Genomic DNA, 15,963 nt, shown 5'->3' with positions numbered 1-15,963 from the left:
GGCATGGAACCTTTAGAAAAGGGGGATTAGGAAGCAGAGGGTGTTTGGTTACTTACCAGGGGTCCTGCCTTCCCTCGTGCCCCAGGGACCCCAGGCAAACCCTGGCTGCCCTGAGAGAGACACATTTTTTCAGAACACAATGAGGCATCAAAACCAAATTCCAATTCCCCAGGCTCCAGCTTTGCTGCAGAATGAGGAGCACCTCCCAAAGGCTGGACTCAGCCCTGCATGAAGCTGGGACAGCTGCACTAATGTCAGTGAGATGTTTCTGGAGACAGCCCTGAATTTAGCCCCAAAGAACTCGAGCTGCTGCAGTTGGCTGTGGCTCAGAGCAGGCTCCAGCACAGGGCTATGTGCAACACTGGTCAGCCACAGTCAGTATCACATCAAGCCACAGGGGAGAAGTCATTTGATCAGAAGTTATACAGAGCATTAAGTGCTTCCCTGGGTCAGGGTTTAAGTTGCTGCACTGAGCAGACAAAATCTCCTGAGTCTGCAGCCGCTGGACCACACATATTCACACACATCCCCATCAATCCCATCATTTCCAATCTCTGCTAGAAGACACAACCCCCTGCAGAACTGCTTTTCCAATGAGTAACTACAAAAATCCATATTCTGACATGGATTTTAGAAAGGCACAGCATACCCCAAATGGGAACTATCCAAGCAGGGGAAGCTGACAGCAGGATGCAGCTAATTCCAGCTCCTGATGGATGAACTGAGAAAACTGATGGCCACTGCTTTGTAAAGGGAAATAACAATGGAGAAAAGAAAAACAATTACCTTGTCTCCTTGGAAGCCGATATCTCCTGGAACACCTGCTCTTCCCTGATCACCCTGGGTACACATCACCAGAGAGTTAAAATAGGCAACAGCAACAGCCAAAATGCCCAGGTTGATGCTCTAGAAGGTGCTTTGTACAGCAGAAGTCTCAGCACCAGCTCCACTCAAAACTGAACTGCTGGCAAGCTGCAAATCACATTGAATGTAGCAACAACCCTGAACAAAGTGTGTATTTCCCAACTTGATTCTAAGGTGAGAAAGGAAACTGCAGGAGAGTGAAAACCAGGAATTCTCAAGCATGGTGTATCTGTAGAAGCTGAGGGCACAATCCTCTGGCTAACAGTGACCATGATGGTGGTGAAGTGTTCAATTCAGCTGAACAGAAGAGTTCAGTTTTCAGTGAATGAACCTTTTCTCTCACAAAGCTCTACAGAAAAGAAAACAATCCTCAGGGTTTCTGTGAGCATATCCCAGTCCTGACATCAAACGTCCATCCTCTTTCATAAGAAAACAAGAGCAACTTCTGGTAATGCTTTAGTGCTACCTCACTGCCAATATCTGAGCTGAGATTCCCTGGCAGGGGTTGACTGGTGTTCTCTGGGACTGGGAACCCCATCACTCATAATATTTCCTCACCAAACTGTCTGTCTGTGCCCTCATTGGGCCAACATAACAGATTCTGACTCCCTGGGTGAAAGCCAAATATCCCTGAAGGTTTTCCAAGGAGCAGTGGGCTACCTTGCATTGGCTCTGAGCCCTGCTGTGAGCAACTCTGGACCAAATAACCTCCTGATGCCCCTTCCAGCTTCATGTATTTAGTGATTTACTCAAACAAAGGATGAGTCAATGATGGGGCAGAGAAAGGAAGATTCTACTTGGGAAGTCAAGGGAGGGATGACTACAATAACTTGGTACAATGACAAGACCCAACAAAAATAACTGCTGGAGGAACTGTGTCCCATGAACTTGGCTTTCCAGCAAGGGAATAAACCACTCCAGAGCTATATGTTTAAACATAGTCCACATGGAAGACATATGGAGTCCTGCAACAGAGCCAAAGTCCACAGAGAGATGTCAGAGAAAGTCCACTTCACTCCAGAAAAACCACTCACTTGTTATCAGAGAGCTGAAATAACTGTAACTACTTCAGTAACATGCAGGGGATAATGAAATTGTGGAGGGTTCAGGTTCGAGTTGGTAAAGACTTTTCAAAGACCATTTTTCAGAAGAAAAATAATTAAGAACTATGCAGACTCAATGATGGAAACATTTCATGGATTCATGCTAAATTTGCTTAAATGTTTTGGCAAAGGTTCCCAGAACATTTCATTGAACCATCTTCAAAACAAATCTTTTACATAGCAAAATTAAAATGTTGCTCTTAAAAATGTTAAATTGATTTTACTCATTTGGTTTTTAACCAAAAATATTTTAATTTGAGTCAAATAACCAACATTTTGTTTCATCTAAACTATTTTCCATCTTTTTTTTTTTTTTTTTTTTTTTTTTTTTTTTTTTTTTGGCAATGCAAAATGGAAACAACCAGCTTCAGTTCGGAAGAACCCCAAGTATTAGATACAACAAAAATGGCAAAAAAACTACTGTGTGGCCCAGCTCCTCCACAGATTTCTCTCATCTTCTCTCAATTTTCTACTTATTTTATGTAGTCCAAGGCTTAAAACACTGAAATCTATTTAATTCTGGCTCCTGACTGAAGGCTGCATGAAAACAGCTTTTCTGGAGGTTGGCGATGAGGTTTGCCTTTATCATCAATTCTGAGGGTCAAAAAAGAAAGATTATATTTTTAATTAAGCAATTTTCTACCCAGACAGTACAAGTGGCCATTGAAATATTGTTTCAGAAGAAATACTCGGACACTAAGTAATAAATACTGAAATAAAAGAGTTTCCTGAGCACAGCAAAACACAGGAATGAACCTTTGTTTCCAGCCTTTGGGAAAAGTGGGGCATAACAATGAAACCAGTTTTCAAACAACTCTGAGAAAAGGGCATTAGAGAGGGTAAGGAGAAAGTGGGAAAACAAAATACATCTCAACCTGAGCTGGACTTCATGCTCCCTGTTCATTTTTTGTTGTGACAGCACAGCAAAATGTCACGGCATGAACAGTCCATCTATGCCTGTTAATCTCTCAAATCAGAACTGAGGACTGGGGCATCACCTTTCACCTGTCCTGGAACTGGGACTTGGGATCTGTATCCTTAATATGAGGGAAAATTACAGAGGAAAGAGGTCAGGCATGTTTGTTATTAAAAACTGCGATGCTGAGATGACGAAATGGGCCTGCAAGGGCTTGGTTCATGGGACAGGAAAAGGAATGTAGGGTCTGAAATTACAAACAGGCTCTGCCCATGGGATGTTGCCTTTGCTTCATGTTTCACCTATAAAAAGAAATGCAGCTTCAGACACCCCGAGGCCCTTTGTAACCCAGCACAGAGAGGGGCTACAAGGGAAGGGACCAAATGTGCAGCTGTGGGATGTGTTTGCTGTCTGTGGGATGCAGAGGGGATTGTTGTGCAAAATCCCCTCAATTTTCCTTGATTGGAAGTCTCTGTTCCCAAGACTTCCTGCTTAGCAATGCAGAGGGAGCTAATGCTGCACAACTCCAGAGGTATTTGCCTGAGCCGTGTCCTCCACAAGTTACAGATGTCCTGATTCATGAAACTCCTTTGTGAGAACAAGTAGCTGGGATTTCCTCTGCTTCTTCCACCTTTTCCCTGCACTCATCACCCCACATGGTCTTCTCAAGGCCACTCTTTATTTCAGAGTTACACAGGAATTGCACTTCTCCCTGTAAGAGCAGATACAAGCCCCTCTCCCTGCCTCCATGAAAACACAGGAATGGAAACAGAGGGATGACCTGGACCTGCCTGTCTAGCTGCTAGATAAAAAGATGTTGTCCCTTATTCTGGTTCACACCTGGCCATTTGATGTGAGGACATTGTCCCAGGTGGATTGAGGTGGCAGCTCCAGGGACATTCCCACTGCCTACACAGACCATCCAGCCACCCTGTCATCTTTCTCAGCTTTTACCAGCATCTATCTGACTGCTGCTGACTGAAGGGAGTTTTCCTCAGCTACAAAAAGACAAACCTGTACAAGGCCATGTGTCTTGGATGCGGCCAAGACAGATGGGATTAATAGGAGGTTGCAGACATCCAATTAAATCGTCATCAGCTCATCCCCCAGGAAGGCAGGATGACCTGCAGCCTGGAGCTTGCGGGGGGAAGGAAAAGGTTTCCTGTACCTCAGGAGTGTGGGATTGTTGGGAGGATGGATAATTCCCCACTCGGGAGTATTGAAAGGATAACTCCAGAGAGAGCCACAAACCATTTGGTTACTGTGAGAGCAGTGGCTGGGGAAATACTGGGCATAAACAGAGCAGTTTCTGTAAGTGATGGAGACTGAACTGTCCAGGAAGGTTAATTTTGCTAAAGAATGATTTAGATCTTGGTGATTCTTAAGATATTTAACCATTTCTCCCAAGGAGTGGATGGAAGAGTCTGTGGACTCCAGGATCTGAGGTTTAGTCCAGAAACCAGCTACAACATCTTAAGCTCGTCCTAAAGGAAAAGCCTCTCTTGCCTTGTCATTGCTCTCAACAGAAGTGGAAAAGCAGCACAAGGGAAAAATGGAAATTGCAGACACAGGAGTCTTGGCAAAGAGCTGCTATAATATAAGAAGAGTTGAATCAACTGGCTTGACACTACCTCCCCCCCGTGCAGTTTTGGGCTGCTAAATCATTCTCTAAAAGCAAACATCTAAGCAGAGAATAAAACATCCGACAGGAGGAGGAGAATACACTTAATGGTCATTTTCCACTGCCCTCCTGAGCAATCAGAGCCAGCAATAAATAACTGCACCTCCCACTCTTTCAGACTAAATAAATCCTACAGCTGAAGATCTGTAGGAGGAGGGTTCTCGTGACAGTGAGACATTTACACACACAGCTTCATGCTGATTTAGCTGAAGCTGTGTGGTTTTGTGCCAGCACCACTAAATCACTGCAATCAAGGCCCCTCTCCACTTTGCTTTTTCTAAAGTGATTTATATCAGTTTGGGACAAGGCAATTTCCTCTCAGTAGGAAGCTGAACTGAGGTGAGGCTCCTTGAACAGGAGCAGAGGTATCACACAACAGTTTTTCCAGGAGATCCACCTGGTTTGTTTGATACAGGGCTGCTTTTTCACACCACATCTTTCCCCCAAATGCATTAATGCAAACTCACTGTCAGTGTTGGATCATCTCCTCCCCATCCCATCATGTAAACAACACAAAACCAGTGGAACACCAGATAATTGCACAGTTACTGTCATCATCAGTGGGAGATGGGAGCTCCAAAGAGGATCTGAGCATAACTGATTTATACTCCATGGAAAAGGGGGTGGGACAGAGACATCAAAGAAAGAAAAATCAAAAGTAGATGTCACGAATGGAGGGAGAGTGAGAGGATGGGGTAGGGATGGCCAGAATGGAACCAGCATTACGATGCTGAATAAGAAACTAGGAAGGGGTTTCACATGCAAAATTAAAACACAGTGCAATAAGGGAGTATTCAGATCACCTTATCACCTTTCAGTCCATGTTCTCCAGGGTTTCCCATCAGCCCCTGAAAAAAAAGACAGTTCAGAGTGAGGTTCAGCCATGGTGGAGACTTGCTCAGGTCTGTGACATTGCTGTTTGCTGATGGTTCAGACCCACAGCACTGGCCTGGCACAGTCTCAAGGTCAAATGCCAGACTGCTCCCAATGTGTCCATCACACATCCTTCATAGCTGCAGGCACACAGGGAAAATGCTTCTGGAATTCTCCACTGACTCACACCCAGTGCAGGGCATCAGAGGGATGTTGTGTTCAACAGCCCTGTCCCTACACACAAATCACTGCTGCCCATCCTTTCTCTCAGGACAGTCACCACTACCCAAGGGAGGAATGGAATAACCTTCAGCCAGCTATGGAGGGATGAGAGCTCAGGGAGCTCAGATATTCTCTCACCTTTAATCCTTTTGGTCCTGGATATCCAATTGGTCCAATAGGGCCCATGTCGCCCTAGTGAGAGAAAGAAAATTACCACAGTCATTAGGTGCAAACCCAACAGATCCCTGCATATGGTGTGAAACTCCTCTGATACCCAGTCTCAGTATTTCCGAAGAAATGCACTACTGATAGCAACAGAAGCAGCATCCTGGCATGAGTCAAGGCTCTTTGAATGTGCAGACAGCCCCTAAATAAAGGCAGCACTCAAGGGAAAGAGAGGAGGAACAGGAGGTGGGGACAGAGGTGTCTCATCCTGCTGCAGTGAGGAGTCAGCATGGCATTGTGCATTGGGACTTGGTCTGGCACAGGAGGACAGCAGAGCTCTGGCTGCTGTGGGCACCCATGTGTGATGTACAACAGAAACCCTTCAGTGCTGGTGTTGAAATGGGCTCTGGCTGCTCTCTACCATGAAGAGAGGCAGTGACAGGGTGCACCAGCCTGGCCTCAGTGTGTAAATAAACAGGGCAGGCTCCCTGAAGGAGCGATTCTGCAGCCGCGGCCCTGCGGCCGCAGTCACACACAGAGAGCTGGGCTGCAGCCACCCCAACAGAGCCCTTTTCATACCTCCTAGCATAAAGGCTGCTTGTAAAAATGCTTTTACTTACAGCTCTGCCCACATGGTTAATTAGGAGAGCAAGAGGCTTTAGTTACACCTAATTCTGCTCTTCAGCCTCTCTTACACCATGAACCAAACTCTGCAGGGTGTGTGAGGCTGCCAGAGCCTGGCTGGTCCCCAGGGTGGCTGCAGGTGGCAAGGAGGAGACTGAATAGGGCCATGTCCCCTTCTCCGTGCCCTGCAGTGTGGAGCTGTCCTCCATAGGGAGGACAAGGCCGGATGGGTGTGCTCCCTTCTCCCCAGGAGGACAGAGGAGGTCACTCCTGGTCTATCCCACCAGAGAGGCTTCAGCATCCTGAATTCAGGAGATGTATGTTACCATGGGACACAAGATCTGACTCAGTTTGACCTGAATCTCAGTTTGAAGTTTGGCTGGGCCAGTGTGGAAGGGAGGACAGGCAGCTTCTGATTCCTTCATCTATAGAAGGATCATGATCACATTTACCATCTCTGACCTTGCACTTTCTAAAAAACAAAATATCTGGGAGATAACGGCAACAAGGAAAAGATAAACCTTTCTAAAAGCAAGGAGGATTATAATCCAACCTGGACAGTCCCTTCAATGGCATTGCTTTAAATAGCAATCTTTACCTTCCATCTTTTTGACAGAAGCACATCCTTTATGCTGCTATGGCTAAAGAAGTTCCTTTCATCCCCACTAATGAGGGGAAGCAGACCTAATTCCTGGTTCCATGGAAAAGCTTCCACTCAATTCACCTCTGCCCCAATCTCCCATCTCCAAGACAGGTGTTCCACCACAGTCCCTGCTGTTCCTTCAAGGAATGTAAGTTTTCTGGGTTTGTGCAATGGAGGCCTGGATCTAAGCTGACACACACTTCTGTTAATTTAAGCCATGGAAAGGCAAAAGGAGAAGGTTTTTAGCCATTCCCTGCAAGTCAAGTTTCCATGGATTATCATAGCTGAGGAGAAATCATTTTGAAAGAATGCTGTAGTAGTAACAAAGCCTACCAATTTTTCTACATGGAAGGGACTAACCTGAAACCAGTCCTGAGACCTAAAAATAAACCACACTATGTTCAGCTGGGCATCCACTAACCCCCAGCACAGCTGCCAGAGGAGGAGCTGCCACCCATCCTTACAGCCATTTATCTCCTGCTGGGGGAAAAGTGTAATGAATTTGGCTGAGTACAAAATTACCTGGATTGGTGATGGGATGGTGAGAGTGCATGTAAAATGTCTACCCAGAGGACAGACTGTTCCTGCCCTCAGACACTCCAGTGAACAGGAACAGTGTGTCCCTGAGGTCACTGCTTACAGGGACCTGCTTTTTAAGAGATCCTGGTGTGGAATGAATGCTGCATCTTTGAAGAAATACCCTGGTAAACGTTATGAAAAGGGCAAGTTATCATGAAAAAAAACCCACTAACAACAGACTTCTAATCTGTTTCCTCTTGCTTGGAAAGGGTTTGCCCTCCTCCACCTCCCAATCCACCAGGAAACCCCCTCACTCCCCAGATGTCACACCTCCCCCATACAAACAGTCATCCTGCTCACAGGAAGAAGAAAATCTATGTGTTGAACCGGCCTGTGCTAGGCAGGTTGAAAGGGTTAAAGCCTGACAAGCCAGATCTTCATTTGTTTTTGTACTTACAATGAGTCCAAGGACTCCAGGAGGACCTGGGGCTCCCAATTCTCCCTAAAAGGAAAGAAAAACCCACATGGTTACAGACACTTTATAGACCAGCAGAGACTGAAAGGCAGCTTAGTGTTTCAAGGGCTTGAGGGAAGGGAAAAGACCATCCTTCCCCCTTCCATCCCCAGCCCCTTTCCCCACCAAAGCCATCCAGAACTTCCATCTTCAGGAGGGCACTTGTGAGCACATCCTGGGAAAACACAGGCTGCTTGTTGTTGGGCAGTTATTCCCAGGGCTGACTTCCCTCCCAAGGGCAGGATGGATGAAAGGAGCATTTCACTGTGCAGGGGAGAGGTGGGAGCCTGCCCCAGGTGAGATCCAGCCACTGGCAGGGAGAGGGACACAGGGAGAGCAAGGCTAAGGTGGGAAGGAGAGGAAACCTGCTGCTTTAGCATTGGGAAAGGTGAGTTTTTGGGAGGAGTTAAGTAATAATAAAACTCAGAAGGAAAGGAAGACCTGCATGAAAATGAAACTGAGTGGTTTGGGGAGGGGGTATGGCAGGTTCTGGTGCTGGCAGATGGGTCCTGGGAGTGTATTTGGAGCTTATCATTCCAAGGGGCTTGTGGAGATGGTTTGGCTCCTCAGCCTCACCACAAACTTTCTCTGTCTGAGCTCTCCAAAGACATGCAGAACGTCTGATGGCATCTTCAAGTGAAGCACAGCAGAGAAGCTCTGCCAGACCCTCACAACTGACCTATCCAGGTCCCTGAGCAGCTCAGCAACCACAGGGTGCTCAGCCTGTCCTGTGTCCCCCTCAGTGGCCTCCCTGGCCAGGCTAACAGTGAGCTGCTTGTCAGGGCAAGGACCTGCTCTTACACACCTCCATCTCCAACGGGGCCTCTCAAAACAAGTGCACTGGAAATGCTGAACTTCCCGTTCCCTCAGACAGTCCTGCCCCTGCTCTGCATCACGCTGGCTACTTTCTTTGACAGCCCTGCTCAGTTTATGGTGCACATCTGGTGGAGTCCCCTCCAGTGCAACATAGCTCCCCTTTTATGGAAAGATTTGCCTAGTGGAAGAAGGAAAGAGAAGGGGACGCAACGTGACTGAATGTGCTCAGGGCTCCTTGGGTAAAGGGTTACATGTGTTTATTTTATGGGAAGTGGAGTAAAGGACTGTTGGGCAAGCACACACACACACAAAAAAAGCGTTTCATAATCTCAACCAGCCTAAAATTGCCTTTTTTTTTTTTTTTATGGCCAGTTCCTTTCCTGCATACTTGGGACATCTGTGGAGCAATTGTTCCTCATGGGTGGGATTTCTGTGTCCTCAGAGCTGGTGTTATAAGGTCGGCTTCAAGCTCTTAGCCAAGGCCTGGCATTACTGGCTCAGGAAGAAGAGGGAGTATCCCAGGAATGCTGAGCACAGGAGCTGCATGGTGGCCTGGGTTTCCCAGGAAGCTCTGCAGGCTCCCAGGGTGGCTGGGCTGCAGGCTGGGTGGATGCTCAGCTCTTGGTCCCACCAGTTTCAAGAGGCACTTCCCAGGTTTCTGACTTGTGCCATACTGAATTCCTCAAGAGAACGTGTGTATGTGGAAATGCGTGACCTCATAGCTAAGGGAAGAGGATTTCCTCTTGGAAGAGGTGGGGGTGGACTCCCCTGAGAGATGTGGACAGGACCAGTTGTTAATTTGAGCCATTCCCTGGTCTAGGAAATGGAGGATTTACAAGTGGCCTTTCCTGGCTATCAGTCACTGACCTGTGAGGGAAATCAGGCTCTATTCTCCTTTTTTCAGTGCATGAACTGGGCACTGGGACAAGAAAGGAGGAGATGAACCAACAGCCCTTTCCCACGTCTAATTCCTGTGATTAAGAGCCTAATTGGAGTGGCTGAAGCACTCTGGGGGAACACGGGATCTGGAATGCGATGGCTCAACAGTTCTCAGCGAGCTGGTAGGAAGGAAGAAGGTCCCTGGGGCAGGAAGAGCCTGTGCTGTGCCCGGAGGGGACGGAGAGGAGATCAGAGGCTGTCGGGTTCAGCCTTCCCCACGCGACAGGGGATCAAACAGAGGATGTGGCAGCTGGGGCTGTGGCCGCCCTCCCGCCTGTGACAGCTCAGCTGCACACCCCACTACCAAACCTAGCATATTTGTGTGCTCCACCAACAGACTTTCTGGCATTTTTCTGCGTCTGTGACTCCACTTGTGACCCTGTGAACCTCCCTTTAAGTCAGCCCAAACAGTCTGTTTTCATTCTGCGACCGCCAAGGCACATTAATATTTAAGAGCCGTTGATAAGATGAAAGAGGAGAAATCCTTCTGGATGAATTAACGGGACATTTGCTGCTCTCCCAAGCTCTGGGAACTGCCATTCAGCTGACTGGCATTGAGAACATCTTCTGAATGGGGCTTAGACAACTTGCATATTCAAAAGAAAACAAAGTAAGTTATTTGGGAAAAAAAAAAAAAAAAAAAAAAAAAAAAAAAAAAAAAAAAAAAAAAAAAAAAAAAAAAAAAAAAAGATTTCTTCCTGTCCTCCAGGATTCCTGCTCTTCCTGGTGGGCTGGCTGGAAATAGCAGCACAATCAGAAACTTTTCTGCTTTGGGACTACTGATTCCACTCTGACCCATGGCTTAAGTTGACTGAAGGATGGGAAAAGTCCTGCAGAAGTATTCCTTGGGAACATCATTCTTTCAGTTCACTGCATTTGTGATTCTTGTGCTGAATTCCCACAAAGGCTGGAGCTGTAGCTGAGCTTGGCTTGGTGACTGGAGTAGGTTGTGGAAATAACTTTTATGCTGCATATATGACGAATGGGAACTTGCAGGCACATGTGGCGTGGGTTACTTCACACAAATCATCCCATCAAACCCCAGAGCAGCACGGTGATTATGTGTGAATAACCATTTTGAAGATGAATCAGTGCTGCTCACATGCTAATTCAGGGAGAACCAACAAAGTAATTCAGAAAATAATTTAGGATAATTAATACATTTGAGAACTGCTGAAAACCACGAGGACATATTCTGTGAGCAGAGGCAAACACAGCACATCCCCAGAGTTTAGTGCTACCAGAGCAGAGCAAATTAAACCTTATCAGCACCCAGCTGCTTAAATGACTTCTGTGACCATCCTGATCCCATTCCTAGGAGACACATCCCACTCTTAGGAAGCCAGCATGGGTCAGATGAAGACTGAAGGGCAAGAAGAACTCAGGAGACTGGAGGCTTATTCCCATGCAGGCCCAGGGCTGGCTGAGGGATGGGGCAGGCAGAGGCTTGGGCTGTGGAGTCTGTCCCTCAGTGCTCCCAGACACTGGAGCAGGGAACCTGTGCCCTGTGGTATGGGCAACATGGTCCAACACTGTCTGCCAGAGAAACATCCTTGCCCTTTTCCTCTTGATTTTCTCCTAGTCACACCTTCCAGATAAGAAAACATCTGTCTTATGATGAGGTGCAAGGAAGGCAAGAGATGGAGACAGAGAACTGATGGCAAACGACCTGACAGTTACAGGAACCAAACACAGGGATTTTCAGCAAGGCAGGGATGTACATTTGTGTTTCAGGAGGGACAAAACCAGGCAGCAGCTGCCACCAAGCTTAAAAGCTTCACTCAGCTCTAGCTAGCACAAAAGAGTACAGTGTGCTGTCTACTGCAAAAGGAAAAAAGAAAGGAAAATGTTTTGAACTTACAGGGTTCCCATCGATGCCTGGAGGTCCTCGTTCTCCAAAATTACCAGGAAAACCCTGAGAAGAGGAGGCAAACATGAATGTCAGTTATTGAGGCTCCCTAGTGTTGACAGTCAGTTACAAAGCACTCCCCTTGCACCCCGTGCAGCACTTGGAAAGCAGCAGAACACAGGGACAAGTGTGACAACCAGCCTGCCTGTCCTCTTCCAAACCACTCCTGCCACACCAGCACAGCTCCACAAGGCCCCAAACCTCTGACTTACAAACCTCACTGCAGCGACTATATTGAAAGATGGACTGTCAAACTGAATTATTTAGTGCTATCTACTAGCACAGCACCCCCTCCTCTCAGGATAGCTGGACAGCACAAAGCCTGTTGGAGCCCTTGCAGATGCTTAATGGAGCTGATCGGCGATGCCTGGTGAATTCACTCACTCTCAGCTTGCCAGAGGAGCAAACGCTTCCAAACTCATTACAGCCCACACCCCAGAGCTGTGAAAGGCCATGTTTACTACATGAAAAAGTCACCACAAAAGACGACTTCATCTCATTATATCCGATGCAAGTTTGGAAGACTTTAGACAATTATAGAGGAGGGAGTGGAGGTACTGAGCCAGAGCCAGAACATGGTGGTGTGACACGTTCTCTCTCACTCTTGGACAGATCCTGTGCTCCTCTAAGCCCCCTCAATTCCCTGCTACAACCAAATCCCAAAGCAGCTTTCTCTTCCCTGTCCTGCCATGCTCTGTCTCCTGCAGGAAGAACTTGAACTGGGAGTCAAAATAAAAGTGCTTTATCCCCTTCTCTGGCTCACCAGAAGTACAAAGGACAACATGGGCATGTTCTGGAATACCTGAGAGCTTAAGAGACAGGGATGAAGCAGACAGGGAGAGGATGCTCCCTTCTCCTGCCTGCTTCCCTGTGTACCACAAACAGTGGTTATCTGGGAAAAGCAAATCTGAGGAAAATGGAATGCAACAGTGAGAACGCTTATCTGGAAACAGATCAGCAACAATGAAAACTGAAATGATCACAGCAGACAGAACAGGAAAACTACACTGGGAAGCTCTGTCATCCAAGACCTCTCTTGACCTTTGAGGATTTACAACTCCTGATGAACAGAAAAGGTAAAAACTTACTTGGTAAAATCTAAGGTGAGAGATGGGAGACCTGCTCAATCAACACAAATCCTGCCACTGAGCTCAGAGCCAGCATTTCAGCTCTTCTGTACCAATTCCCTACAGCACGAAGGACTGAATGGACATGAGCTATTGCTTGCTTGGATTCAACACTTGTATTTTGTGGGAATCACTGCAAATAGGAAAGCTGTCTGCCTTTCTCCAGCTAGGCACCACATTTCTGAGGCCTGTGCACATGCCAAGAAGTTGTGGTAAGCAACCACTGGAAACAGCCTTCTGCCATCTAGAGACAAAGATGTCAAAAATAACAAGAAGGCAGGGGGGCTACAGTTTTTTTTTAATGAAAAAAAAGTGGAAAAATCACTCTGTTACATGCTGAATCAATCAGATCAGAAGAGAGATGTGCAGGGAAAGCTCATTGCTCAGGCAAGACAAAAAAATAATAAAAGAAGATTGCCAGAATATTTTGCTGTTTACCATCACATGGCTTGCCAAGGAAAATATGAGTGTGCATAGACTGATACTGTACTTACACCACTGCAGATTTCAGTCCCAGCCTTCAGCATTCCCCCAGCTGCATCCTTCCTTCCTCAGAGGGCACAGCTGGGCATGGAGTGACCCAGGGATGCCACTGAGCAGCAGCCTGGCCCTGCAGCTGCTGAGGTGTCTGCTGTGGAGCTGAGCTCTTGCCAGCATGGGGAGACTTTACTACTCTGAATGGTACAACGAAAACAATATTGCTACAGCAGCATAACATCAGCTAGGGGAATGTTTGCTCCAGACTAAAACACCACTGCCTGAATTTGGTTTAAAGCTGTTGCAATGTGACATAAACAATGTGCTCCTGCGCCAGAATAAAAGAAGCCAGATAAGGAATTATTTAAATGCATATGTTTCACACATGTGTTTCACTCTTTTTTAATACCTCACTTTCCAGCATTAACCTTGCTGCTTAAAGACAGGAAATTTGAGGCACTTGGTGATAGAGTTAATAGAAGTCTAACTTTTACACAGGTTTTCCAGAACTAGATCTCCAAATATCTAGAAAACCAGATTTCTTCCTGTGTTTGGAAGGTGGAGCTGAGCACCTGAGGTCACTTGGCCAATACCACACAGCAACCAAGAGATTCAGCAATAAATTCTGCTCACAGCACGCTGTGACTGCCCACAGAGGTCAGGACTCTGCCAGTCCTCAGGACGGGATGGAAAAGGGTCAGAGTGGGAGGAAGCTGAGAAGAAAAGCAGAACAGGCCCGGGACAACACTCAGCACCAAAGGCCCATCCTTGCCAACACCTTTTTTGTCCTTAACACACCATCTGCACTGCTGGAACAAGCACTTCCCAGCCCCAGCTCACCCACTGCCGGGTTGGTGGGTGGTCCCCTGGCACTTTTTGGCCCAAGCTGTAAAGAAACCCAGAAGAGGAGACAAATGGAAAGAGCAGCTTCAATTCAACTAACTCCAGGCACCCCAGCCCAGAAGTTGAGCTTAGCACACAAGAACAGGTTTTGCACATTAAATGAGGCTAAAGCTGGTGGCTATGGCATGGAGAAGGATATTTCAGCATCCATACAGTCTGCAAAGACCCAAATCAGGTTGTGAAAGCTATCCCAGCACAGCTCTTGCACAGCAGGAAACAATCAATCTTTTAAGCCCCTAATCAAAAAGAAAGCACTTTGTTTCCATGGGGTAAGCAGTAGCAGTTTAAACCACAATAACAGTTCCAGTGACCACAGTGTCCTAATTTATTGGATCTCACACGTCTGTAAAAGCTATTTTTTGGTGCCTCTCCTGCCTGAGCCTAAAAGAGAGAGATGTTCCCCAGGAACAGAGCTAGCACTATTCAACTAAAACAAGCAGCCCAGAAGTTACAAGCAGACTTTGTTATCCCACTGGTTTCATTCCCCTAAGCAGTGACACCTCTGCTCTCCCATGCACTGCTCCAACAGCCTGGGGAGCCCAGACTGAGGGAGAACACATGGGGCAGGAAACTCATTTTATGGTGCTGGCAGACAGGCAGGTCACAACTGGCAGCCCATTGCAGGAGACTTTTGAAAGAGATTAAAGAATCCAGCAGATTCAGAGTCTCCTGTGAGTGCAGAAAGGGTTTTGGTACAGAAAATTCATCATTTTTCAGGGTGGGTTTTCTTCGGGAAAAACTAGTCCCTGGAAATTATGCTTAAGAATTGGGACAGCAAAGGAAAACACCCCAGTGAAAAATACAGAGCCATGCATCCTGCCTGCTCTGTGGGAGGGATGGGATGTGCAGAGAAGGACCAGGACAGGGAACGGAATGGCAAATGGCAGCAGAACTAGGGAGAAAACGCTCAACTAACAAGTTGTGTTGGCCAAGAGCCGGTGGGGTGCTCCTCCAGTCAGGTATGACAAAACTTTTGGCTCTACCTCACAGCTGGGAAATTCAGAGAGAAGGTGGGGGAAAATGTCCAGCTGAATGGATTTCACATTGTCTGAAGGAGAAGTTCAATGAAAGAAGCAAGATGATGCCTGGGGAGGAGTTAAAGGGAGAGCACACAGGCAGATGCTGTGCACTAACAAGGTCTGGGTGCTCCTGTGCTCCCCTGTCCCCAGCACAAGCAGAGCTTTACAGGGGCTGCACAATTTGTCCTCGCTGCACTTGGTGAACTGAGACACAAACTGATTTATTCCAGGTTACACTGAGAACTCTGAAGCTGAAGCAGTAACAAAGTCTCTATCTTTGAGATGTTCCAATAGTGCCTTAATTCCTTTTCATCCCCGCTCCCTGCAAAGGGCATCCTTTCATACACCAGGAGACTCCTGCTGAGAACAACCAGACCTAGACAGACACTGGAACCAGCTCCTCCTGCATCAGGGGATTACATCCCCCTCCACCTCCCCTTCCTTTCTTCCTCTGCTGAAAGCAAACAGAGCAGCCTGCCCTTTCTGCTGGCTGTTGCCAGCCAAAGCACTGCTCCTGCTCACAGCAGACACCACTGCTCCTTGTCCTTTGTCCCTGAAGCAGCTGTCCCCCAGGGAGCAGGGACTGGTGACACTCAGTGTCCTTTGCTCCCTCAAAGTCCTTTCAGGTGCTCACGTGTGGGTGGGTGTG

The 15,963-nt window shown here is 47.1% G+C and overlaps 1 protein-coding gene across 1 annotated transcript in view; it reads right to left on the bottom strand.

Annotated features, from left to right (window-relative positions):
* The window catches only part of COL27A1 (collagen type XXVII alpha 1 chain), a 140,702-nt gene that overhangs the window by 67,090 nt on the left and 57,649 nt on the right, over window positions 1–15,963 (bottom strand). Inside the window, exons 13-18 of the mRNA XM_083875689.1 lie at window positions 11,741–11,794; window positions 8,068–8,112; window positions 5,798–5,851; window positions 5,368–5,412; window positions 787–840; window positions 57–110 (exon numbers count right to left, since the gene is read on the bottom strand). Of these exons, the coding sequence (XP_083731815.1) occupies window positions 57–110; window positions 787–840; window positions 5,368–5,412; window positions 5,798–5,851; window positions 8,068–8,112; window positions 11,741–11,794 (306 nt within the window). The remainder of the gene's footprint in view (window positions 1–56; window positions 111–786; window positions 841–5,367; window positions 5,413–5,797; window positions 5,852–8,067; window positions 8,113–11,740; window positions 11,795–15,963) is intronic.

Source organism: Zosterops lateralis, assembly GCF_965231275.1.
Source record: "Zosterops lateralis genome assembly, chromosome: 20".
Taxonomy (NCBI): domain Eukaryota; kingdom Metazoa; phylum Chordata; class Aves; order Passeriformes; family Zosteropidae; genus Zosterops; species Zosterops lateralis.
Note: the sequence above shows the minus strand (reverse complement) of the source record. Positions and strands in the feature narration are given on the sequence as shown.